A 26,016-nucleotide genomic window follows, 5' to 3' on the forward strand; every position below is an offset into this window, starting at 1 on the left:
GCTCCGATTAGACCCCCAGCCTGGGAACCTTCATATGCCACGGGTGCGGCCCTAGAAAGGACAGAAAGACAATAAAATAAAATACACATTGTTCTCATTTGTTGACTGACTACCTGACTGTGAAAAGGTTAAGTGCCATGAGGAGCCTCTGTTTCCTCTGTTTAGAGGCGTAATGAGAGACTGCAGGGCTCCGAGACCGGTGCTGTTGACAGTCTGAAACTTGTAATCATGGATTCCTCATCCTGGTGGTGGAGACAAAAGGTCACATTCAAAAGAAATTTACAGGACTGATGATTCTTTCCTTTATAGTAGGATGATGTTTTATTTTTTAGTGATTTTCATTTTTTCCTTTGTAGTTGATTCTGACCAGTGTGCGGGGAGCAATGAAATGCATATTCATGTTCCATGTGCCAGTTATATGGCCCTCTGACTGCAAGTGTGAAGGTTTTCATCCTTGATATGAGAGTGTGACTCAAAGTCTGAAGGTCATGATTCCCTGAGCAACCTGGGAGTACCTCCCTCAAGAAAGAGTCAGTTAATGCCAGTCTTACCTGGGACTCCTCGTGCCCTTGCAGGCCTCTTCTTGGTAGACCCAGGCTGGGAGCTTTCCTGGCTAGGTGTCACCTGCCACACCTCCTTCCTCCTCATCCATCCCAACCAGTCAGAAGACAGGTCCGCTTACTCTCCTTTGCCCACCCCTCACTTTCTGCAGACCTCCCTGCTCTTCCTGGGTTCAGGCCATTATGGGTGTTCCCCTGAAGTAGCACCCACATCCATCTAGTCTCTGAAAATTTTAATTTCTTTTGTGTGCATTCCGTAGCTTCCTTCCCCCCAAATCTTATTCCTTGCGTCATTTAAAGGTCTAAGAATATTTGTTTACTCTTACCGGTAGCATAGTAAGAGCTTTTATTTTTATATTCAAGGCTTTGCACTATTTAGTCTTTCTTAATACGCTGCCTGTGTTTCCCTCTCTCCTCTACTTCCAGAGACCCTTTTTCTGCAAGTTACCGAGCCTGCCCTGAATGGCTGGTTTTAGACTATGAGCCCTTGTTAGTGCCTTATCTCCTACATGAGGTCTTGGTCATCAGTCCCCCCCCCAGTGCACATAATATCCTAATCTAACTTTATTTTAATGCATGTTACATTCAATCAGGATACAATGCACAGTGGGTTCAAGTGTACAGCTGTGGCTCCGTCCGGAGACAGCAGAATCCTTTAGACAAGAGTGCGCTTTTGTCAGTTCATGGAGACACTGGGGGGAGACCTCAGCCATCCCTCAACTCATCGCCTTATCTCCAAATCAGTCTCATAAGACAGGTGACAGTGTAGCTGATTCAAAGTGTATATGAGAGAAAACGGAAAGAGTAACCCTAGCCCAGACCATGGATCCCCACAAAGCGTTCATTTTTTTCTCTCAGCGGAGCCCCCTGACCCCACAGATCTGCCTTGTTTTGTCCCAGGCTCTGCTTACTACCTCCTTCCTTCCCCCGACACTAAGTTCTTGTCCCATAACTCCCTGCCCGCTGGACTAACCATTTCCCGCCTCATCTCAGTTGAAAAACTTCTTGTCCCGTCGTGGCATCTTCCCAATCATCTAGACTCCTTCCCTGCTGTCTCTCTTCTGTTGATGAGACCCCACACACATCTCAAAGGGCCCTCGTTTCTCCCCATGTCCACCCCCCACCAATGAGCCTCCTCTCCTGCAACACAGGAGTAAATGATGGAGACAACAGTAAGTTTTGATCACTGAACAGAATGTACTTTATTAAACAGAAGCTGTGTTCTCAAGGCCGAACCCCAGTCCCCATGTGCGGAAGGAAGGAGTTGGGGACACAAATGGCTCTGGGGCACTGAAGATTCAGTGGTACTTGTGGGCCAGAGCAGTGGCAACACCAGCCACCAGCTTCTGCCATGCAGCCTGCACTTCAGGGGTGAACTCTCTGCCAAAGTGAGAAGCCAGAATAATCACTATCATGTTGCCCAGGAGCTGTTTGGTGAAAGACAAAATGACAGTTAGGCATGTTGAGTAGAAGTTTCCAAAAAGAATTACAGAAAATAATGGCTTAGTACCTATACTCCCTCCTAACGCCACATCTTAAATTGCTCCAAGGGTCATATCTTTGCAATAAACTCTGCTAAACTAGTCCTTAAATTCAATCAAATTTTATGTGCCTTCCATTCAACATTCTGTATACCCATATCCCACCCTCCCTTCTCACTTCACCTTTTTTTTTTTTTTTGTCTTTTTGTCTTTTTAGGGCTGCACCCACAGCATATAGAGGTTCTCAGGCTAGGGGTCTAATCGGAGCTGTAGCCCCCAGCCTACGCCAGAGCCCCAGCAACGCCAGATCCAAGCCACATCTGCAATCTACACCACAGCTCTCGGCAATGCCGGATCCTCAACCCACTAAGCGAGGCCAGGGATCAAACCTGCAACCTTATGGTTCCTACTTGGATTCGTTAACCACTGAGCCACGACGGGAACTCCTCATGTCTCTCTCCCTCCTTTTCTCATTTACTGATTTTTATTTACCTCTCTCCCTCCCTTTCTCATTTACTGATTGTCTAATTCTTGTAATTACAGGATTTCAGGGCTGCATGAGTTCTTAGAGTGAGCTTAGTAAAGTTTCCAACCAATGCAAGACTAAGCCTCCACTTAATCACAGTAATGGCAGGTAATTTAATATACCTAGAGAAGTTATTGTACCTTCCTTCCTTCCTTCCTTCCTTCCTTCCTTCCTTCCTTCCTTCCTTCCTTCCTTCCTTCCTTCCTTTCTCTCTCTTTCTTTCTTTTTGGTCTTTTTACGGCCGCATGTGCAGCATAGGGCAGTTCTCAGGCTGGGGGTCGAATCAGAGCTACACCTGCAACCTACACCATAGCTTGGGATCCTTAACCCACTGAGCGAGGGCAGGGATGTAACCCGCATCCTCATGGATACAAGTTGGTTCTTAACCCCTCTGAGCCACAATGGGAACTCTGTGTTGTATTTATTTTTGAGACAAACTGCCTAAAAATTATTCTCCAAAATCTCTTCCTAAACATCAGTCATCCAGAAGCACATAAAATAAGACATTTTTCCTTCCTTGAGTCAGGACTTCATCTACGAAAAGCCAAATTCCATTTGTCCTTGAACAAATGACTGTTATTCTCTGATATTCTCTAGGGTAAATATATGCTGTTCCTACAGAAGTTCCTGAAAAGTTTTAAGCAAACTCAGGCTGCTAGTAGCCCTTTACTGTCACTAGTTCTGAATCAAGAAGGTCTTGATTCTGCCCACTGGAGGTCTGTCCTCCTGACAGCAAGGTTGACCTATGATTTCTGAGATCTTTGCTGGTCTTTCCAATCAGATGCAACTTCCACCATTATTCTAAAGTAGAAAGCAAAACAAGAACGCATGAACACGTCCTGAACTCACCCTGAAGTTCTCAGGATCCACATGCAGCTTGTCACAGTGCAGCTCACTCAGCTTCGCAAAGGTGCCCTTGAGGTTGTCCATGTTCTTGACCGCGTCTCCGAAGGAGGTCAGCACCTTCTTCCCGTGGGCCTTGACCTTGGGGTTTCCCATGATGGCGGAGGGCGAGGACATGTTGCCAAAGCTGTCAAAGAACCTCTGGGTCCAAGGGTAGACCACCAGGAGCCTGTGAGATGGAAAATCAGCCACTCTCAAAAATCCTGAAAAATGTCCTGGTCAACTCGCCAGGCTCCAATGCACCAACCTCCCCCATGAAGTCCAGCTCCTACCTGCCCACAGCCTCGCCTCCAGTCTCTTCCACATTCACTCTGCTCCACAGGCCAGTGATCACAGCCTTCTCCTCAGCAGTAAAATGCACCATGGTGTCAGGTCTCGGAGCTTGCAGGTGCTCACTGAAGCGTCAGAAGCAAGTCTGTGCTGCTGCTGGAAGGTGTGCCCTTTTATGCTGCACGGCTGGACTTCTGGCCCCTTGTTCCCCCTGGTACTTTGAAGTCATTGGTCAAGGCTGAGCTGTGTCCCTCAGGGGTGGAGTCAGATCAGGAAAGGGTCAGTGGTGAGGATGTACATTAAGTTTGTGATAACGTGTTGGCTCCTGGACCTTCCTGTCCTGGCTCCTCCTCCACTCTCAACACAATTGTCCCCTCATTCCCCTTCTTCTCTTCCTTCTCTCCCGTGTCATCCTCCAGGATGGCATCCAGATCTCCTGTTCTTCTGCCAGAAAGATCCAGAGAGTGTGGCTAAGCCCAAGATGAAGAAAGAGTTCCAGGTTTCATATTGGGTTAAGGATGCTAACACGGACCAAAACGAGGTCAAGAAAAAAAATACAATTGTTGACAGAGAACCAGTCAGTCTGGCTCCTTGAGGAGTGGATTACAACCAAGGAGTCTGAAATGAATTAAAACCAGGACGTTATGATCAAACCGATGAATACATTAGGTGATATAATAGGCTAGGAGTTGGGAGTATGTTGGATATTTGTTGTAGCCACAAGTGTCGGAGACTTCAGACGTCTTGGTGTCCTGTTTTGTTTTGTTTCGTTTTGCTTTTTGATGTCCTTGTGGGCTCTGGGCTTCCCTAAGAACTCACCATGAAATAGTGTCTGCACCTTGCAACGTTTTCACTTGTAATCCACTGTCACTATACTGGAACCCTGCTGATACAGGGGTAAGGAATGGTGAAGAAGCAGCATTCCATAATTGCATAACCAAGTCTCAGCCTGTAGTGGAGCAGGTTACCTGGGCTGTGACCTTCACAAGTGTTTCTCAGCTTTTTCCCCTATTAAGAAAGAGGAAAGACTCCCTGGGCTAAACTCTAGCCTAGGACGACAGAATTTTAGGTTGAGAGAGAAGATATGTGGCCCCTCAAGTAGAGGACCAATCAAAGGATGAGAAACAGCCAGCTACTAAGAAAAGAATAAGAGTTTCTTTCTTTCTTAAGCGTAGTTTATTTACAATGTTGTGTCAGTTTTGAATGTACAAGCAAAGCGATTTAGTTATCCGTGTGTGTGTGTGTGTGTGTGTGTGTGTGTGTGTGTGTGTATACACATATATATATATTTCAGATTCTTTTCCCATAAGGGAATATAGTGTATTATAGGGTATAACAAAATGTTGAATATAGTTCCCTGTGCCTTAAGTAGTTCCTTGTTCGATGTCTATTTTATACATAGTAGTGTGTTTATTTTGATCCCAAACTCCTAATTTACCCCCCTTCCACTTGGTAACCATAAGTTTCATTTCCAAGTCTGCGAGTCTGTTTCTGTTTTGTAAATGGGTTCATTTGTATCATTTTCCTTCAGATTCTGCATATAAGTGATATCATATGATATTTATCTTTATCCACCTGGCTATTTCACTTAGTATGATAATCTCTAGGTCCATCCATGTGGCTGCAAAATGCTGTTTATTTTGTTCTTTTTTATGGCTGAATAATATTCCCTTGAAAAATGTATCACATCTTCTCTATCCATTCACCCATACATGAACATTTAGGTTGCTTCCATGTCTTGGCTGTTTTTTAAAGAGTGTTACTGTGAATATTGTGGTGCATGTATCTATTCAAACAATGGTGGATTTTTTTAATCAATAGAGACAGGGCTGTAGGTATCCAAGGAAATTACTATCAATCCACAAGTGTGAGGACAGTGACCCTTTGCTTAGACCTTGGGTGTGAGATCAGACCTTGCCAAATTCCAGGGATCAGAACTAAGCCCCTTAAGACCAAGAGTTTGGGAAACCAACCTCCCCTGATGGAGGCAGTAAGAGTGCGTCCGATCTCCCTCCAGGTTAGAGTGTGGACGCAAATCTTCTCTTAAATTCAGAGGGTGGGGTTGAGCCCCCTCCCCTCCCCCACACCTATTTCAGGGCCCATACATCCTCCTCTAGCAACAGCCTTTGGGGACAGAGCTGGCTTGCCTCCAACCATCTGGACCATCCCTTATGTCTTACTAGAAAATGCGGTGGGAAGGGGCTTCAGGAAAGATCACAGATTGGAAGGAAGCATGCGTGTGGCCTGTGCAAGGCTTGTGAATTCTGATCCTGAGGTCACTCAGGCTGAATAGCGTGTCATTGTTGTTTAGGCACTCATTGGGTCAAGCTCCATTATCTCAGCTGCTCGTGTTGAAATATTTTGCTTATTTCTCCTGTGAAATCCCATGATGGTTGACTCTTGGATCTTGTTCTGGATGAAAAATCCAAAATTTAGAGCGATAAGTTACATGGTGAATCCATGAGATATCAGAAAGGTTAAATGGCTGGAAAACAAAACAAAACTGAGACTATTCGTTTATTTCTTTTAAAATTTAAATTAATAAAAATTGATTTTCTTTCAATAAAAAGTAGTTTTTAAAAGAAAATCCAAAATTTGATAAAGATTAACTCCTGCCTCTTAGGCATTTGTGCTTTGGTAAACTCTGTGCAGGGTTTTAGGAAATGTAAGATGACCGTTTTTAGCAGGGAAAAATAAAATATTTTTTCTTAAATCTTGCTAGCTAATTTATGACATATATATGCTAATCCTTTAAGTCAAATATTGTATTATCTTTAGATGTTACTAGTATGGATAATAGATGAAATAGGTCTTTGATCCCATTGCATATTTTTCATAGGACTAGATGAAAAAAAAATACTTCAAAAGTTATTCACCACCACAAATGAGGTCTTTTATTCTTAATTTGAAAATGGATAAATTATGGGTAGGATTTATAAAGCACTGAAGTACAAAAAGCTGCTAAGGATTCTTGATTAGAGAGGCTATAATTTAGTCTGATTTCACTATGCATCTGAATTTATCTTCTTAGACCAGAAATAGATGGGATCAATTGTTGCCTTAGCCTAAATTAAATTGGGTAACACCAGTAGCAGGAAATTCTAGTAGCTTCCTGGAAGCACTAATGATTATGGCTGGACTCCATCCATTAAAAAGATCATCCACCATGAGGAAGTATGAGAAGCCAGCACCCTTTGTACTACATGACCTGGTGGGGGCAGTTAATGATTGCTCCTCTCCCAAACCCCTTTGGCATAAATCTAGCCCCAGATGTGTTCTTTCTGAAACCAAATTTTCACACCCCCTATCTTCATGAGTCTGAGGTGTCTGTGAGAGAAAGGAAAACCCTTAGGTTCCTAGACCAACAAGCTCCTGTGACCCTTCTCTGTATTCTAGCCGCATTCAGGGCTTGATGTCACCAGTTATTTCCTGCACCTGTTCTGCTTTTCATTTGTTTTTCGTCCCTTCCCCTTTCTCCTTCCCCTTCTTCTCCTCTTCCTCCTTCTTCTCTGTACTCATTTGTTTTCTGGGACTTGGGGGCATTTATTTTATTTTGTTTTGTTTTAATTAACAGAGGTAGACAGATCCAGTGTTTTTCTCCTTCTGGGGATGCGGGCTGCTGATAGCTGGGTGGGGTTAGAAAATGTGGACATAGATAAGGGCTCAGGGCTGCCCTGAACCAGGGCAAACAGAGGACTAACTCAAGACAGTGAGAGCCAGAGTGCTCCTCTCACTGCCTTCAAAGAGTCTGTCCTTGGTTTTCATACAAGGAGATAAATGGAAGATACTGTGGCTCAGTGCTTGAGGGGTTGGCATGCTTACCTGCTCAGAAGAGCCCAGTAAACATGCTCTGTGTAACATATATGTGTGTGTCATGTGTGTGGGTGTGTGCCTGTGTGTCTCCACAATATGGGACTATTGCTAGAATATAAAGGCTACGATGACTAGATAACATGCAAGACCTCAAAACAAGGGGGACAAATTTCCCTCTAAATTCAGTTGAGATCAAAAGTAAATTAACTGATAAGAAAAGAGAGACTCAAAGTCACCTGAAAGATACAGAATGACTCCCAGGCTGGAAGCTCTTAACTATAACATGTGGAGTGTCCTGGTGTATAAGGAGAAGTGTGTTTATCATTGGGGAGTTAGCCAGCAGGAAAGTATGTGGAAAGGAAGGTTGCTCCCCTGGTTACAGTCTAGAGACGTTTTGAACCTCATGTAACATTTATGTCCTGGCCAAAACTCTCCTTCCCTTGAAGATGGAGGAAAAAGCCATACGTGACCCTACTGGCAAGATTCTTATTGCCAAGATTGCATCCAGCTCCTGCTTTGACACAATTGGTTTCCTCTACTTTGACCTAATCAATACAAGGAAAGAATTAATTGTGCACAAAGACATGAGTATTCAAGTTATGAGTATAAATTAATAAACACATACACTGGTTTTCTATTTTTAGACTTGTCTGCCTTTTATTTTGACCAGAATAAGCCTTCAAGGGTCAACCTCCTCCTGTGAAACAAATGGACCACATCCTGGCACTGAGTAATTCGAATAAGTCCTGCCCACTGAGGCCTCAAGGTCTCCAGTTGACAGACCTCTCTTAGCATACCTCTACTGGCGGCGGCGTGTGTGTGCGGCAGTGGACGCGTGTGTGTAGGTTGTTGTAATTGTAGGCGAGCATGTTTGGCTCTTCAGTTATTCATTCAACACTGCAAAAAATGCTAAGAATACAGAAGCAAAAAAAAATCAACAAAGTCTCTCTTTTTGTGGAGTTGACAGTGAGAGAAGCTAAACAATAAGTAGTAACCAAGTAAAAGATGTGGAAGATGCCACACGATGTTTGGTGCCGTGGAGGAAAAGAACCCTGGAATGGAGACAGACCAGGATGGGGACAGGCGTGGAAGGGCTTTGCTACTTGAGTGTCTGCGGCAGGGATTTCTTTACTGTAAGGGGATCCTTGAGAGCATGTCTGTAGACGATAAACAGCCAATGCATATGGATTAAATAGTTCGGGCACAGGGAACTACACATACAAATATCTGAAGGTGGAAGGATGCTTAGACTTGTCAGGGAATGACAGTGAGACCAGCGTAGGAACAGATTGAGAAGGAGAGTAGGTTTGTTCATCATGGAGATATTAATGTATTGAATTTGGGACAATAATAATAACACCTGTATCATTAGAGTCTGAATAAGAAAATGCATAGGACTATATATATTGTTTCTGCATATGTTTGTAAATGTATCATATCTGCACATATAATACCTGTATGTGTGTATATATATATGAAATACACACCTATATTTAAGGGTACACACATATACATTTGCAATTGTTGCTGTTATAGTGGGAAACAATTATTGCAGTAAATTTGGCCTTATTATGAGTCATGCAGGAAACAGAGAACTTTGGACAAAGAGGCTACTGTACATGATGTATACACTTTCACAAGTGTATGTTGACTGCAGTGTTGGGGAGAAGCTGTCAGAAGGCAGTGGTGGAAATGGAAAGATCCGTTAGGGGTCTGCAGTAAGAGTGGAGGTGGAGATCATGGTTGGTAGCAATGCTGGTTGGTAGCAATGCAGGTCGTGGCGAGGGGTCAGCCTCTAGATCAGTGTTTAAGGTAACGTCAAAAGGATTTTCTACAGTTAGGATGTAGAATTTGTGAGGGGGGTGTGTGTGTGTGCACATGCTCGTGTACAGGCTACCTTCTGAATGTGAGTATGTGTCACTGTGAGGATTTTGAAGCTGGACAAGGAGAATCCTTCTGCTGAGTTTTGTCAATTCCTTTGTCCATCACACTAATTGCTTTACAATGAGGAGAGTGGTTGGGTAGAGAGAAAAGCCAGAAAGCATCTCTGGAGTGTGTTCACACATCAGAACTTTAGCCAAAATGACAGGACAAGTGAGAGCATCTCTTGAATGCGGATCAGAGGCTTATAAGGTAAGACACTTTCCTACCAGAGTGGTGGCACCAAGACCGGCCTGAGATGTTTCCTTAAGTCAGGGGTTCCCAGGGGGTGTCCCTGTCACATGCCACAGGGACACTCACAGCATGTGAGTGTGGGCCCTCTAAGAACACAGGCCCTTTGTCACCAGATGTCTGGGGGGGGGGCAAAATGGTGAACAGTGCTTTCCTTTTCATCTGTTTTGTTCCTTCTTCCATCCTCATAGCTCAATCCATACCTGCAAGGTCCCTTGCAAGGTCAGGATGTGGGGTCTTAGCAAGGTGAGACCTGGACAAATTATTTAGCCATCAGCTCTGTCCCGTCTTTACATCCAGGAGGAAATTCTATTAAAGGTTCTGTCCTGGGTTAATGGTACATGAGAAACCGTCAGGAAGAGGTTGCGAGCAAAGGCCTTATGCTTCCAGTTACTCTGATCACATTTGATTAATGACTGCATACTTTGTAAATTAAAAATCCAGGAGTTCCCGTCGTGGCGCAGTGATTAACGAATCCGATTAGGAACCATGAGGTTGCGGGTTCGGTCCCTGCCCTTGCTCAGTGGGTTAACGATCCGGCGTTGCCGTGAGCTGTGGTGTGGGTTGCAGACGCGGCTCGGATCCCGCATTGCTGTGGCTCTGGCGTAGGCCGGTGGCTACAGCTCCGATTCAACCCCTAGCCTGGGAACCTCCATATGCCGCGGGAGTGGCCCAAGAAATAGCAGCAACAACAACAACAACAAAAAAAAGACAAAAGACAAAAAAAAAAAAAAAAAAAAAAAATCCACACACATGGGGTTTCCATCCTGGCTCACTGGTAATGAATCTGACTAGTATCCAGGAGGACGCAGGTTCGATCGCTGGCCTTGCTCAGTGGGTTTAGGATCTGGTGTTGCCATGAGCTGTGGTGTAGGACAGCAGCTACAGCTCTGATACAACCCCGAGCCTGGGAACCTCCATAGACCATGGGTATGGCCCTAAAAAGTATATTAAAATGAAAATATAAAATAAAATATAAAAATCCATGCACATGTACTTCTAAGTTTGGGGGGTTTTTTTGTTTGTTTGTTTTTTGTTTTTTTTCCTGCTTCGAGGTGTGAGAGACTAATTGTAAGATGAATGTTTAATGAACAATAACTGGCCACTCTGTGGAATCTGTGGGACAACCAGAAATACCTTTTGAATGAGAAGGGCACACCTTCTGAGACAGGGTACACTTTGCCTCAGGGTTCCTGTCTCTTCCTGAGGCTGGTTGGGGTGGAGTTACAGTCAGGCTGTCAACTTCTCCTTTCTTGTCATCTGTCCGGTAAGCCTCCTGCTGGGGACCCAGATAACAGTCATCATGCAAGGCTGAGGACATCTGGCCACACACCCAAAGCTTCAGCCTGACTCAGCATGACTCAGCAGGGCTGTGCTGGGGCCAGATCCTGGTCTATTAGGCTTCACAGACCAAGAAGATAGGGGGCAGGGCATTGACTCAGACTGGGGCCCTGGCAGAAATGGAGAAAAGGCAGCAATGGAGACTTAGACAAAAATGAAATGTGAATTAAGGGGACACTGGAGCTTATTTCATCAGCGAGGAGGTGGCTGGAGGGCATAGAGGGGTCTGTGCTCGCAGGCATGGCAGTCATCCAGTCAGTGGTTGCGGAGCAGCTGCTCTGTGCTAGACACGCATCCAGTGCCTGAATCAGAAAGAAGAGGAGATGGACCTTGCCTTCCAGGAGTCCTAGTCAGAGACAGGGGTCAGGACTTCCTGCTGTAGTGCAGCGGGTTAACGATCCGGCTAGTCTCTGTCGCGTTGCGGGTTCACATCCGGCCCAGCACAGTGGGTTAAGAATCCAGCACTGCCGTAGCTCTGGGGGAGGTCGCAGCTCTGGCTTGGATTCTGTCCCTGGCCCAGGAACGTTCATGTGCTGCAGGTACGGCCAAAAAAGAACAACAACAACAAAACAGTCGATAATTATATGTACTATTAGAATACCTTTTCCACACTTAAAAGAGAAATATATGGGAGGGGAAATTACCACCCTCAGTCTGGGTTCCTTTTAGGGAGGGAGTGAGCTACCAAAAGATCTCATGGAACCAAAGGAACATAAACTGGGCCTTGAAAGACGCAGTGGATTTTCCATAAGGCAGGATATACCTGTCCTCCACCTGCCTTAAGGCCGGGCGGGCAGAACTGGCTACAACGGACGACACCGTGAGACAGAGCCACGTAGCCTTGGAGGGGAGCCCCCCCGCCCCCCGTGTGTGCTCACAGACGCAGACTTCCTCGCTCCCCACAATCAGCCCTTCCTTCCTTCTCGCTGCTCCCTCAGAGGGTGCATAAGGCTTCTGGGGTCAGGGAGATCACAGAGGAATCGGGTGTCGGGGTCTGCGATGAATACGAGCCCATTCCTGATCACGCAGGGCATCAGCGATTTAGCCACATGTCGCCTTGCGGGGCTGGAGGGGGCTCTGTGATCCCAATAGCACCTCCTTCTTCTGCCACTTTGGGCAATTCCTTAAGACCTCCCTGTCTCTGAAATACAGGACGAGACTGTGGCAGAGCTCATAGGGTAAATCATGAGAATTATTTTAGTTTATTGTGTAAAGAGATAGAGCTATCATACATGCTCCCTAAATATTATTTGCAGTTACAATATTATGTCAAGCATGTACATGTAACTCTTAGGCTCACATCTCACCTCCAAAGGATGATTAGAAATATAGCTATTTTGAATACTTTCTTTTTTGATGCAACTCGTGTAATGCGAGGTGTATGACATGGTGATTGGATGTACACAGACACAGGGAAACGGCTCCTCAGTCAGGTTACTTAACTGTCTTTTCCTCACAGTTGCCACTTTGGGGGGGTGTGATGAGAACACCCGAAATCGTCCCTCTTAGCACATGTCCAGCGTTCGGTGCTGCGTCATTACAGTCCGTAAGCATTAGACCTCCACGTCTTACGTCACTGAAGATGCTGAAGACGTGTGCCCTTGACCCAGATCTGAGTGGTTCTCCCACTTCCCCATCCCTGCAGCCACCGTCTACTCGCAGCTCTATGTATTCAACTTTTTTAGGTGCCGTATATACGTGAGATCATGCTTTTTTTTAATTTATTTTTTATTGTTATTTCTCCCAACACACTTTTTTTTCCCCCCACTGTACAGCATGGGGACCCAGTTACGCATACGCATATTTTTTTTTCCCCTTTCTGTGTCTGGCATTTCTTGAGTGAAATGTTGATGGCAGATCCAGTTTCTTTTCAAACACTCCTCAGGCTTCGCAGAACAGTGCAGTGGGAGCTGTGTGGGCATCAGGCCATCATGTGGCAGCTTCATGCGGACATCTTGCTCTCGGACCCTTCTACCCACCACGCCCTGCACTGCCCTCTCATAGCGCCCTTCTTCCCAGGTCTCGCTTTGACCGATGAGTGTCTCCCCAGGCAATCTAAGACCTTCCGTTCTGACCTAGAAGGAAAAACACACATGGCTGATCTTTAAGAGGAAGTAGAAGAGCTTAGCCCCACGCGGGACACAGAGGACTTCTGGAGGATTGATGCTGAGCGCTTCCATTCCGCTTGTAGAAGAGGAAGACAATGTGAAGCCCAAACGGATTGGGGAGACATTGACATCGAAAGCCAGGTCCTGCAATGGGGACATTTGCCAGGATGCTCACCCCAAGCTCTGCAGAGGGAGGTACAGGGAACTTGCAGAACAACTTGTCACTTGCTGTATTCTTAACCCAAGACCACGGCACTGCCCCAGCACGGTAGAGTGCCCCAGTGCTTGGCACAGGTTAAGATGTCACACCGACTCAAGTAGACGCATATGCATAGGTTTTGGGCACAGTGGCTGTCTGGGTCAGCAGGGCAGAGAGGAAGGCAGTGGGTTAGGCCTGATACGTAACTAAAGAACCTAATATATTCTATTCCTTTGCCAAATGTGCTGCTTGGCCGAGGGGTGAAGTAGTCCTTTGGGCCAGTGCGGCCCTCCAGTGTTCTCGGAGACCTACACGAGACCTGAAGTCCGGCCATCCCTGTGGTCCAAGCTTAGAACCTCTTTTTATTCTGAACTTAGTTCTCAATTTTTTTTCTGTACCTTCTTTCTCTTTCGAACTTTCTCAAGGAGGTGAACCCATGTTGAGTAGGTATGGCCTCCATTTGTGGCTTGAAGCCTAAATCCAAGGTACAAAAGTGGGCAGTCGGGGTTGGTTTAACCTGCTCCTGTTTCTTGGGTCCGCAGGGGGTGTCTGCTGCTGTTTTGTTGGAGAAGGAGCACAATCTTTAGCAGCAGCAGACCTGGGCCTGCCTCCCAACCTCATTACTCACCAGCTCTGCGACCTCAGACAGTTATTTCATCTCTGACCCTCCGTCTCCCACACTGAAAGAGACAGTCACGTAGCCAGGAGGCGAGCCCAGACCACCGGGGTTCAAGGCGCACATTGGCTACTCAGTCAAGAAAGTTGCTTACATGTTCTGTGCCCTGGTGTCATCGTTAAAAAATATCATTGGACGTCCGCATACTGATATGAGGATAAACGAAGTTAACTCATGTAATGAACTTAAATTGTAACTTAGTATATACTAAATAATCGAGAAATATCCCTTCTTATTACAATGAATTACAATACGTTTCAAGATGTACATTTCACGGAATTACCGTATAAAATGAGATGATGACAGTACCCTAGAAGAGGACCTGACGTACAGAAAGATTTCCTAAAGCAGTCACTCCTACCCCTTTTAACTTCTCTCTAAATTCCTCTATTTCTTCAAGGGCCTCTCCTGTGGTCTCTAGTTTCTAACCCTCCTGTTTCCTGTTCAACTTCTGGTCAGACCCTTGGTGGACCCTCAGTGCTTCAGAATCCCGGGAGGTACATGTTCTGTGTAGGTGACATTTTTCTTAAAGTGCGACATTGTGGTCAGCTGCCTTCGTCTACATCTATGCGTCCGGGTGTTTCAGCCCTAAAGCTAAGTACTGGACTTCGACTACCACCCCGAGGAAGATGGCCCCACTGGGGACGGGAGGGTTCCTGCTGCACAACGTCTCAGGCCATTGTCAAGTGCTCTATTGGGCTCTGCAACCATTGCTGCATCGTTAAGAGTGGTTGGTGTTGTTTTCTAGAACCTGCTGCCTTGAGATATCTGGTCTCTCGGGAGCCTATAGCTCTGGCCTGAATTGCAGTCACCAGTCCAGACTGTGTGTCTCTCTTTTGAGCCTCAGTAGCCCCATAAGATGGATGCAGTGATCACCCTTGCTTTATAGACGCCAAGGCTGAGGTCAGAGGAGTCAAGGCAAGGGGAAGGGGAGTGCTATGAGGTGGGAGGTATGAGAGGCTGTGCCCCCCTCCCCTTTCCCGTGTTCTTCCCGCCCCCCCCCCAACTCGTAGTCTATCTGCCCTGAGACTCATGGCTCCACCCAGAGCCACCATCCTGACCCAACCACCTATCTGAGCCCACAGACCTGTAGCCTTGCTGGGCTCCGATAGCTGGCAGCTAGTCCTGGCCCTGCCCTCTCTGTGACCTCTGATAGACACATCTTGCACACCAGCTCCCAAAGTCCCTATGGGCACCTCAGGTTTGCTGAGTCAGTGTTCGCCGAACTCCAAGCCCTACGAAACTCCCACTCTCAAAGGTATAGTCGTGGACTTCTGCACGCCTGCCTCCGTCCTCCCCAGCCCAGTTCCCTGCTCCCCAGGCCTGTTCGTCTAATGCTCCTCAGCAGTGCAGCAAAGGGCCTGGGAGCAGGGGATTCAGAGTCTGACTTGAGTCCAAGCGTTACCATTGTCTCTTACACGTCTGACCTTGGACAAAGGCCTTGACACCTCTGAGCTTAGTCGTGTCATCTAAAAACAGGGATAATGATTGAATCCACCTTGTGGAGTTGTCAGGAGGTTGGAAGGAAATATGACACACTGTCTGTGATGAAGCAGCTTCATCGATTAGGCTTTAAAATATAAACGACCTCAGTAAATAGTGGAGATTGTACCAGCCGTTAATCCTGTCTGTTTTTTCCCACCCTCTCCTCCACCCTCTGCATCTCCTTATAACCCTTCACTCCCCTTCCTTCTCTCTTCCTTAGCGTGATTTCAGACATCACGAATGGGGCTTGGGGATACTCTGCTAACCAGTGGAGTATTTCTCAAAGAAGCCATAGTCATCAAAGGGACCATCTCAGCAAGGTTCGGGGAGAGGAGGGAGAATGAAGGTCAGTGGTTGGAGCCAAGGAAGGAACCTGGGGGACCAGACTCAGGAAGCTGAGCAGAGGATGCTAGGACCAGCCTCTGGATGCTGGGAGGGCCCCCACAGGGGACACAGACCAGGAAATACAGTTTCAACTCTAGGGACAGAGACCCGAGAAAAGGTTTCTGGAGGGAGGTGATGGCCTCCTGATGGGAGAGACGGAAGAGTGGGGCTCTGGAGGTTTGCAGCAGGGGCTGCCTGTCACATGCAGGAAAGCTGCTCTGGTCTCTGACTTCCCCAAGCCCTGAACGCCCATCTGCTGGAGCCCTGGACGGGGAGCGAGCTTTGCGGTTTTCCCTTCACTTGGGATTCTTCCTTGCTCTGCTTCCCTCTTTGCTTCAACACACCTGCTTGAGGTTGTTTTTTGTTTTTTGTTTTTTTAATTTTAGGAAAGTATAGGTGACTTACAATGTTGTGTTAGTTTCAGGTGAAGGCAAAGTCAGTTGGCGATACACATACGTATGTCCATTCCTTCTCAGATTATTTCTCCATATAGGTTATTACACAGCACAGAATAGACTTCCCTGTGCTACACCGTAGGTCCTTGTGGCTTATCTATTTTATGTATAGAAGCACGTATAAGTTAATCCCAAACTCCTAATTTATCCCTCCCTGTAACATTTCCTTTGTGGTAACCATACATTTGGTTTAAAAATCTTTGAGTCTGTTTCTGTTTTATGAATAAGTTCTTTCGCATCATTTTTGTTAGAGCCAACATATTAGTGACGTCACATGACGTTTGTCTTTCTCTGGCTCATTTCACTTAGTATGATAATCTCTAGGTCCATCCATATTCTGCACAAGGCTTTATTCCATGGCTGAGTCATGTTCCATTGTGTGGATGTACCACATCTTCTGGATCCACTCCTCTGTTGATGGACATTTAGGTTGCTTCCATGTCTTGGCTATTGGAAATAGCGCTGCAGTGAACAGTGAGGGGGTGCGTGTATCTTTTCAAATTAGAGTTTCCTCTGGATGGATGCCCTGGAGTGCACTTGATAATCTGATTCATCCCATCAAGAAGTGTGTGGAGAGCCTTCTCTCCTGTGCATCCATCGTTGTATGTATGATGGGGAAGCAGAGGATAAAATGTAATGATATTGTTACGGCAGATACCCAGCAGCCCTGCGCTGCAGCGTATCAGCTCTGGCGACAGCCCCGTGGCTGTAGGGTACCAGCTCTGGCAGCTTTGCGGCTGCAGTGGATCAGCTCTTTTACCCGGCGAGAAACCAAGCGAGCACTCGGAGAGTTGGAGAACTCAGTTTTATTACGCCGGCGGGCTCAGAGGAGATCGCCCTCCAGAGTCTGAGCCTGGAAGAAGGGTTTCACAAGGCTTTTATGGGCTACATCTTCCAGGTCCAAGCTTGGCTAGTTGGACTGGAGTGACGTCAGGCAAGGTAGTAGATGTGGAAACAAATTTACAGAAGCAGATGCATGGGGGAGGACTGGTTGGGGCAGTTGGCTAGACTTTGCTTAGTCATCATGGCTGGGGTCTCTCCTTTCTACATTTTATTGGGACATTTTCTCCTACAATATTGGCCTTCACAAAGCTATGGGAGTCTAGGAATTCATCAAGAACAACCTTCCACTTAGGGTAGGAAACCCCTCTGAGACACTCTTGTTTCACACAATTACGAGTGAATCACTTTCTGTCACAGGCAGGGCTCATCCCTTTTCTACAGAGCCTCTGTTTTTGTTAGCATGATATTTACAAAGTCTGAATGCAAATGAAAATCCTTTAACCTTGTGTCACATGGTATAACTCACATCTCCCTTCCAGAGGATAAGTTTTCCATGTTGGAATATTCATATATTTGTTAAAACCAAATTGCATGTACTGTAACATGTGCTGTGACATAACACGGTCCTGACACCACAGAGCCAACCGTTTAACCCAAGACACCAATCACAATGGCCGTCCTTTCTCCACTGACCTCAGAAGAATAAGTTAAATGATGTAAGTTATGCAAAAATCCTTACCGCAGTGTCTGGCACACAAGTAAGTCTTCAGTAAAATGTCAGTTATTTTATTATTACTGATATAAATGGACTGTTGTAAAGTGCAGAATAAAATGATTTCCAGCTGCAGCAAGAATGTTGGGCATTCCCATCATGGCTCAGCAGAAACAAATCTGACTAGTATCCATGAGCACGCAGGTTCGATCCCTGGCCTTGCTCACTGGGTTAAGGATGAGGTGTTGCCATGAGCTGTGGTGTAGGTCACAGATTCGGCTTGGATCTGGTGTTGCTGTGGCTGTGGTGTAGGCCAGCGGCTACACCTCTAATTCAACCCCTAGCCTGGGAACCTTTGCCCTAAAAAGACAAAGAAAAGAATAAGGAAAGAAAAGAATGCTGGCAGTTAGACACAATGAAAAGAGCAACGTTGATGGCGTGCTTAGCATACAAAAAGCCCTACTTTAAATCCTTTGCATATGTTAACTCACTTGATATCAGAACAACCTTGAGAGGATGTTAAAATCCCCTTTTACAGGTGAGAGAACTGCATCCTACAAGGACTAAGAGTCACAAAGCTAGTTAGGGTGCTGCAGCCCCTCAGGCCGTCTGGCCCCACAGTCTGTGCGCTCTAGGCGGCCTAAGCCTTCCCTGCACTTTGGGCCGAGTCGCTGAAATGAGCTGGGGAGACGGCTGCGTGGGGCGGGTGTCCCGTCGGTCCTCGAGGTGTATGAGAAATGAACAGAGAGGGGCCCCCTCTCCGCTCCCCACGCTCCCCAGGGCCCCGGTGGGCTTGGTTTAGGAAGAGAAGGCCCTCCCTGGATGAGAGGACCCCAGGATGTCGTGCAGGCGAAGAAGTGATAGATGTAGGGACAGTCCCGGTTTGAGCTGAGGGAGCCTGTGTGTTTCAGCAGGAGAAATTCTCCGGCGGCAGAGGGGCCCTTTGCAGGCCCTTTACAGAAGAGGGGGCTGAAGCGCAGAGAAGGACGGGGACTTTCTTGGGGTGATTTAATCGCCGTGGACAGGCCCTCAGCCAGGACTTGGGGCTTCTGACTTGCCTCCAGAGCTCTCTCACCGAGCCCCTTCCCTCCAACCATGCTCTTCCTGAGAGAAGGAGCAGACGCGGTCTGAAATACCCTAGCAAGCGTCTGTGCCGCAGCCTGGGCTGGGTGGCTGCCTGCTTATTTCTTTAAAAATAAATATGCCATTTAACTACAGGAATAGGCAGACCCTACTCAGGCGCTGGGAGGGAGAGGCTGCCCCTCCCGGGTCCTGGCCCTGCAGATAGGGCTATCGGAGCCTCTTCCGCGGCTGGGCCTTGGAGTGAGTCAGGCCAGCACAGGGGCAGGGCCAGGTATCCTTCCGACCTGGCTGCGGAGAGGGAGCAAGCAGAGCGGGCTCAGCGTCCACAGACTCAGGCGGTGACTCTTCTCCGCCTAAGAAAGGTGATGACACCCGGAGGCCTCGGGATGCGCTGCATCCCGTTCTGTGTGCCTGAGCCCCGGAGAGCTGTCTGCTCTCAAAGTGATGGCGAGGGCTTTGCTCCGCATGCAGTCACCTGCAAGCCCTCATCTCGGGGCCGCACCCGACACGGACAGCCGCCTCCTCCCAGAGGGCCCTGTGCTTGTCTTTGCATCAGAGTAGAGGGATCACTGAAACACATAATCTTTCTTTTTTTTTTTCTTTTGTTCCTCTTACTTCAGCAACTTAACGGGAAAAGCACATGATTTTCCCCCCAGGAATGGACAGTAGGTTTAATTTCACAACAACTTTGTTGTGTTTGTATAAATTCACGTTAGCTTTTAACTCTTAGTGTCTGGAAAAAGTTACATTAGGGCAAATAAAGGAAAGTCATATGAGTTCAGAAAATTAAAGCTATCACCTCTAGGCCTCAGTTTTTTTAAAAAAACAAACAGTAATATAAATATTATTAAACTAACGCAGTTATTGTGATAATGCATATTTAGCACCTGGTCCGAACCCTGGCACTGGTAGAAGATTGAGGAAAGGCACTGCAGGGGTTTTCGGGGCGGCCTGCTGACCCTGACCAAAGGAGAGTCCCGAGCAGACAATACCTAGTTGCTGTTTCTCCCCAAAAAGTGACTAGGGTAGGGTCTGGATGGAGATCAGAATTCAATTTTAATCATCAAGAAGAACTTAAATCAAGAACAGACGCTTGGGCCTCACAGTGGGGACTGGGGCGGACCGAGGAGTCGGCCCGGAGTCCAAGCCCCCTAGCTGCTGTTTCTCTGTCCTCAGGTAGGAACCCCTGCGAAGAACTGGTGGTCCCCAAGTCCCCTGCCGGGAGGTAAATATCAGTCCTACGGAAAGCGGAGACAAGTCCTTTCCCTGGAGTGGACAGAGAATGACCCCTGCCCACCCTCGGGGTGACAGAGGACTTGGGGAGTTTGACACCGTGACGTTGGGGGTTGACAAGCTCTTCTTTGTCCACCAAGTTCAACTCTCCTGTTTTCTTCCAAAGACTGTCACGGTTGGAGCAAGACACAAAGCACTGAGAACCTGGGATCTCAGCTTCAGGGAAAGAGGGTTTGAGCAAAAGCGGAAGTATGACTCTGCCGCCCCCTGGTGGTCGCTGTACTACCCTGCAAGGTTCTGGTCTTTGTCAACAGCTTAGCTTAATTTTGAGCTGCTTTAGAGGGAGTAAGCCCTAACGCCTTTGCATTTCAATAGCGTCACGGTAACAACAGAGTAATAATTTTCAAAATAGAAGAAGAGTGTCAAGTGTAAGAGGGTGGTATCTAAAACTGGACAAACTGCAGCCTGACTTTAGTCTTTGGAACATATGTAGGACATCGAGAGATTTAATTAATGTGTATGAGTCTGGAGTTCAGTAGGAAATTGGGTTAGTGTAGTGTCTCAATCAGAAAATGCAAAGACATAAAAGGAATCCAAATTGGAAAGAAAGAGGTAAAACTGTCACTGCTTATACATGACATGATACTATACCTATAAAATACTAAAGACACTAGCAGAAAACTGTTTAAGCTCATCAATGAATTTCAACAAGGAGCAGGATACAAAATTCATAGAAATAGATTGCATTTCCATATGCTATCAATGAAAGATCAGAAAGAGAAATTAGGGAAACCAAGGGAACCCTTCTGCACTGCTGGTGGGAATGTAAACTGGTACAGCCACTATGGAGAACAGTTTGGAGATACCTTAGAAATCTATACATAGAACTTCCATATGACCCCGCAATCCCACTCTTGGGCATCTATCCGGACAAAACTCTACTTAAAAGAGACACATGCTCCCACGTGTTCATTGCAGCACTATTCACAATAGCCAGGACATGGAAACAACCCAAATGTCCATCGAGAGATGATTGGATTCGGAAGATGTGGTATATATACACAATGGAATACTACTCAGCCATAAAAAAGGATGACATCATGCCATTTGCAGCAACATGGATGGAACTAGAGAATCTCATCCTGAGTGAAATGAGCCAGAAAGACAAAGACAAATACCATATGTTATCACTTATAACTGGAATCTAATATCCAGCACAAATGAACATCTCCTCAGAAAAGAAAATCATGGACTTGGAGAAGAGACTTGTGGCTGCCTGATGGGAGGGGGAGGGAGTGGGAGGGATCGGGAGCTTGGGCTTCTCAGACACAACTTAGAATAGATTTACAAGGAGATCCTGCTGAATAGCATTGAGAATTATGTCTAGATACTCATGTTGCAACAGAAGAAAGGGTGGGGGAAAAATATAATTGTAATGTATACATATAAGGATAACCTGACCCCCTTGCTGTACAGTGGGAAAATTAAAAAAAAAAAAAAAAGAAATTAGGGAAACCATCCCACTTACCAGCACATCAAAAAGGAACACATTACGACCTGCATGTTCCTCCAGCCAGAACCAGGCACGTGGCCTGCTTAATCCCCGGGGCTGAGGGAGCAGACAGAGGAGCACAGAGACTTCTGGGATCTTCACTGTCTCTGCCATTCTAGTCACTAGTGATTAGTGTTATCTCAAAACTTTACGTCCAAGAACAACAAGAGTGCTGACTGTGAAATCAAAAGCATAAAAAAGTATTTATTGTGCTTTAGGAGTGAGAATAAGACCTGAAATGCCAAAATATTACTGAATTCCATAGTATTTGGCTATATCGCTCTTCTCTCACCTCAAACTGTATCTTATTCCAGAACAAATAATTGAGGATTTGAAAAAGTTTCTTATGAGCTCTTATTGTAATAGAAGCATCCATTCTGTTGTTCAAAGCATATATGCTGGAGCAAATTAGGTGGGTTGGATTTTCCCTACACTATTTCTTACCTGCTTGATGTTGGGACATTACTCTGTATCTTTGTGCTTCTGTCTCCTCATCTGTAGAAAGGGGGGTTACAAAAATACCTGACTCACTGAGTTAATAACAAGTTAACATATGAGCAGTGCTTTGTACTTAGAGTCAGTCAGAATAATTATATTATGATTGCTGTGACTAGTGGTGTTGTTAGTATTATCGTCGAATCATCCTGACGTGTAAGCTGAGGGTCTGAGGAGTTGGAGCAGAGACATGAAGATCATATATGTGGGGAGACGAATAGAAGAATGGAACTGTACTGTCAAGTGTTTCACACAGGTCTTTCTCCGAAAAGAGAGAGAGAAGGTTAGTCCCCTCCAGAAAGTAGCATGGTGAAAATAACATTTTTTTTTTAAGAAAAGCCATTCATTCTGTATCCATGTGGTGAATAGCAGAATGCTGAGGAGAGCTCTGACCCAGAGCTTTTGAGAACCGTGTGCCAGTGGATCGATACGCCACTCTATTGGTTGGCTCATGGGAACATGTGAGATAAACCTCCCCTTTTTCCCACATATACCAAGACCTGGTTAGTCTAGATGTATTTAGAAGTCTAAGTTCTAGTTTTCATGGATATGTACTCTATGTTACAATCATTTGGAGCATACACACACACACACACACACACACACACACACACACACCACACACACACACACACACACACACACACACACACATTATGAGGAAGAATAAAGTTTTTTTTCCATAGAAATAAAGTTCAATGAAAATTTGAAAGAGTAGAGAACATATTGGGTTTATTCATTTGAAGCAGACTCTGGAAAGGACATTTCTAGCAAGTAAATAAAAAACAAGAGCTATTTCTAAAGAAAAAAAAAAAGCAGCAAGAACAAAGTCACAAATGGAAAATTTCCAGTAATGTGTAGAGATTTCTTTTTTTTTTTTTTTTTGTCTTTTTTTGTCTTTTGTTGTTGTTGTTGTTGCTATTTCTTGGGCCGCTTCCACGGCATATGGAGGTTCCCAGGCTAGGGGTCGAATCGGAGCTGTAGCCACCGGCCTACGCCAGAGCCACAGCAACGCGGGATCCGAGCCGCATCTGCAACCTACACCACAGCTCACGGCAACGCCGGATCGTTAACCCACTGAGCAAGGGCAGGGACCGAACCCGCAACCTCATGGTTCCTAGTCGGATTCGTTAACCACTGCGCCACGACGGGAACTCCGAGATTTCTTACTGGAGTATGACATATGTTAATATATAAAAATTGTGCCAGTAAATTAAGTCATGAACGATCTGAGAATCTCAGAGTTCATGAAATATTTAGAGGCTTTGTACAATTAGCTGCATTTTGCCTGGATATTTAAAATACTAGTACATAATTTTGCAGTTTTTTCTCAGGTATTTATGGTGGTGGACATAGCCTGTTCCATTAGTGTACAACTCTGTTGAAAATGTCTTTCCCACATTGATCTAAAAATGTACCCCCTTGTAACTTCCCACAATAGATTTTAGTTGTTTTATATAAAGGAATGCGGAATATAGATTATTATGTTTTCTCAGAATGCCACTTTTATACAGAGACATTCTCTACCCTTCTCATTTTCTTTACATAAACTTCAGTTCTTCTAATCCTTTCTCAGTCTTTATCTCCCTTGCTTTGCTTTCCTCCCTCCAATTCTCTTGTGTGTGTGTGTATATATATATTCTTACCTCAAGTCATACTTAGTAACAAGTTAATGAATGCATTTTTAGCAAAGACGGATGTATGTGAAAACATCTAACAAGCATAAATACTACCTTTTCAAATATAATGTATACCTGCGTAGGCACTAAGATTATAAAGTCCGCATCTTAATTTATTTGAGGAGAAGAATTTGAGTTAGGATGTCCATCTCATTGCAGGTATTATTTATGGGCAGTAGACGCTTCCACTCATGGTATGCTTGATGAAACTGTCCACTAGAAAACGTGAACATATAGAGAAAAGTCAATCTTCTTTAGAGTTATATAGCAATATTCCAGTGAACAGAGAGGTAAGAGAGGAAACGGGCTAGACACATGCAGAATGTTCTTTAGGAGTAGCAGTGATGGGTAAAACGTTATGTTAGTGAGCGGCTCCATCATGGCAACAGGTTGAGGAGACGTGGAAAGAGAATCTCCGTTATATTTTCTCTGTACAATCCCTTCGTATTAGTTAAATTTTTCTCATCTGCCCCGACAGTGCGAGCTTCTTTTCTGTGATCCCTAAAGCTTCTGATGAATACACTGCATTTCTTATAGCTCATGTCCACATGTTGGAATCCGCGGGTGCACACCTTTGTTGCTAACTAGCCGGCACAGCCCTTTAAATTAGGGATTATGTTTTATTCATCTTTGTTTCTCTAGGACCTATTGTGGGACCTGGTGCAATTTAGACACTTAATGAATTTTGGTGAGGGGATAAAATAATCTCTCAGGTATTTGTTACATATTTACTATGATACACACTCACCACTAAGATTCAGGAAAGTGAATAGAGACAGCCAGGCACAGAGATGTGGTAGAGGAATACACAGCTACGCACCAAACGTAGGTGACACTTCTGGGCACACCTGAGGACCCAGAAGCAAAGAGGCACACTTTCACACATGCACTATTCATAAATATGGTCCATCCACACATACGAGCACAATGTGAATCTTGCATATACTCTTCTAACTGGAGCCTTGCCCACCTCCTTCTCCTCTTCAGGGTCACCCGCTCTCAGGCTCCTCCCAGATGGAGCTTGAGTTATGTACCCCTCACCCATGCCATCAGCAGATGCGAAAGGTCCCTTTAAACGTGTGATAGATGGGCTGAATACTCTCCTTGTTTTCATCCACCCAGAACACCCAAGAGAGCAAACCCTCCTCTCAACTGCACTATAAACTCTTTTTGTGTGGATTTCTTTTATAAAGTTCCACAATGTATGATTTTGGACAAAATACTTGACTTGCCTAAGTAAGCTGCCTAAGCCTCAGTCTCTTTATCTGTGTATGAGGAGTTACCATAAAAAGTAACTCCATCTGTATATGAGGAGTTACCATAAAATGTAACCTAAAGTTTGTTTTGTTTTGTTTTTTTGCGGATCAATTCGATAAAAGTTTGAAGCTCCCCAACAATTGCTTTGAGTAGCAGCAGTAAGATCTCACCACCTAATTGACTTTATTCTATTATTGATATAACCTGAACGCATGGGAGCATCCAGCCTCCCTAACTGAGCTTTTCAAGCCGCCTTAAAAATACCTGTATGTCCCACTTAGAGTTATGGAGTTGAATCTTAATCAAGGGCGATCCCTACGCTTATCGCTATGACCGTTCATTTTGCTAGATTTGTTCCCCTGCCTCATCCACCAACAATACGCTTGGATCCAGCTGTTCAACAGTGATAACATTCGATAGTCCGGCCAAGAGGCTTGGGTGGGATCTCCGATGAGACAGGGCTAGAGAACGCCAGGAGGGACCCAGAAAGAAGTCAGATAGAGGGAGTGGCAGGGGAAGCTGTCTCCTGAACGAGCAGCCGTAAGATGGTCAGAAAATAAAGAAAGGAGGAAAAGGATAGACACACTATGGAGACATCAAGGTACATGTGGTCTCTATAAGGTGTGGGAGTAAGCGAGGTACAGAATTCGGAGGATCTGGCATCTAAGGTTTGGATGTGGGAGATGTCGGGCCGAGGGAAGTGTCTTAGGAGCAGACATGGACAAGCTGGTCACAGTGGAACTTATGTGGAGGTAACACCAACCAGTGGCCCCTTATCAGGAAAATGCAGGGAAAGTTCATATCCATGTGATGCAGCATCCGTCTGGGAAATGCCACCCAGTGGTTCCA

At 45.6% G+C, this 26,016-nt stretch overlaps 1 protein-coding gene across 1 annotated transcript; it reads right to left on the reverse strand.

The window, feature by feature from the left end:
* Positions 1 to 1,858: 1,858 nt before the first annotated feature.
* Positions 1,859 to 3,887, reverse strand: HBE1 (hemoglobin subunit epsilon 1). Its single transcript, NM_214447.1, is given in 3 exon segments — positions 1,859 to 1,987; positions 3,417 to 3,639; positions 3,743 to 3,887. Coding segments are annotated over 3 exon segments (444 nt in total). The 5' UTR covers positions 3,835 to 3,887.
* Between the last annotated feature and the right edge of the window lie 22,129 nt (positions 3,888 to 26,016).

Source organism: Sus scrofa, chromosome 9 (assembly GCF_054392235.1).
Source record: "Sus scrofa isolate SSC_HxYL_T2T_F1_AM1 chromosome 9, Sscrofa_HxYL_maternal_Yorkshire_Landrace_v2.0, whole genome shotgun sequence".
Lineage (NCBI taxonomy): Eukaryota > Metazoa > Chordata > Mammalia > Artiodactyla > Suidae > Sus > Sus scrofa.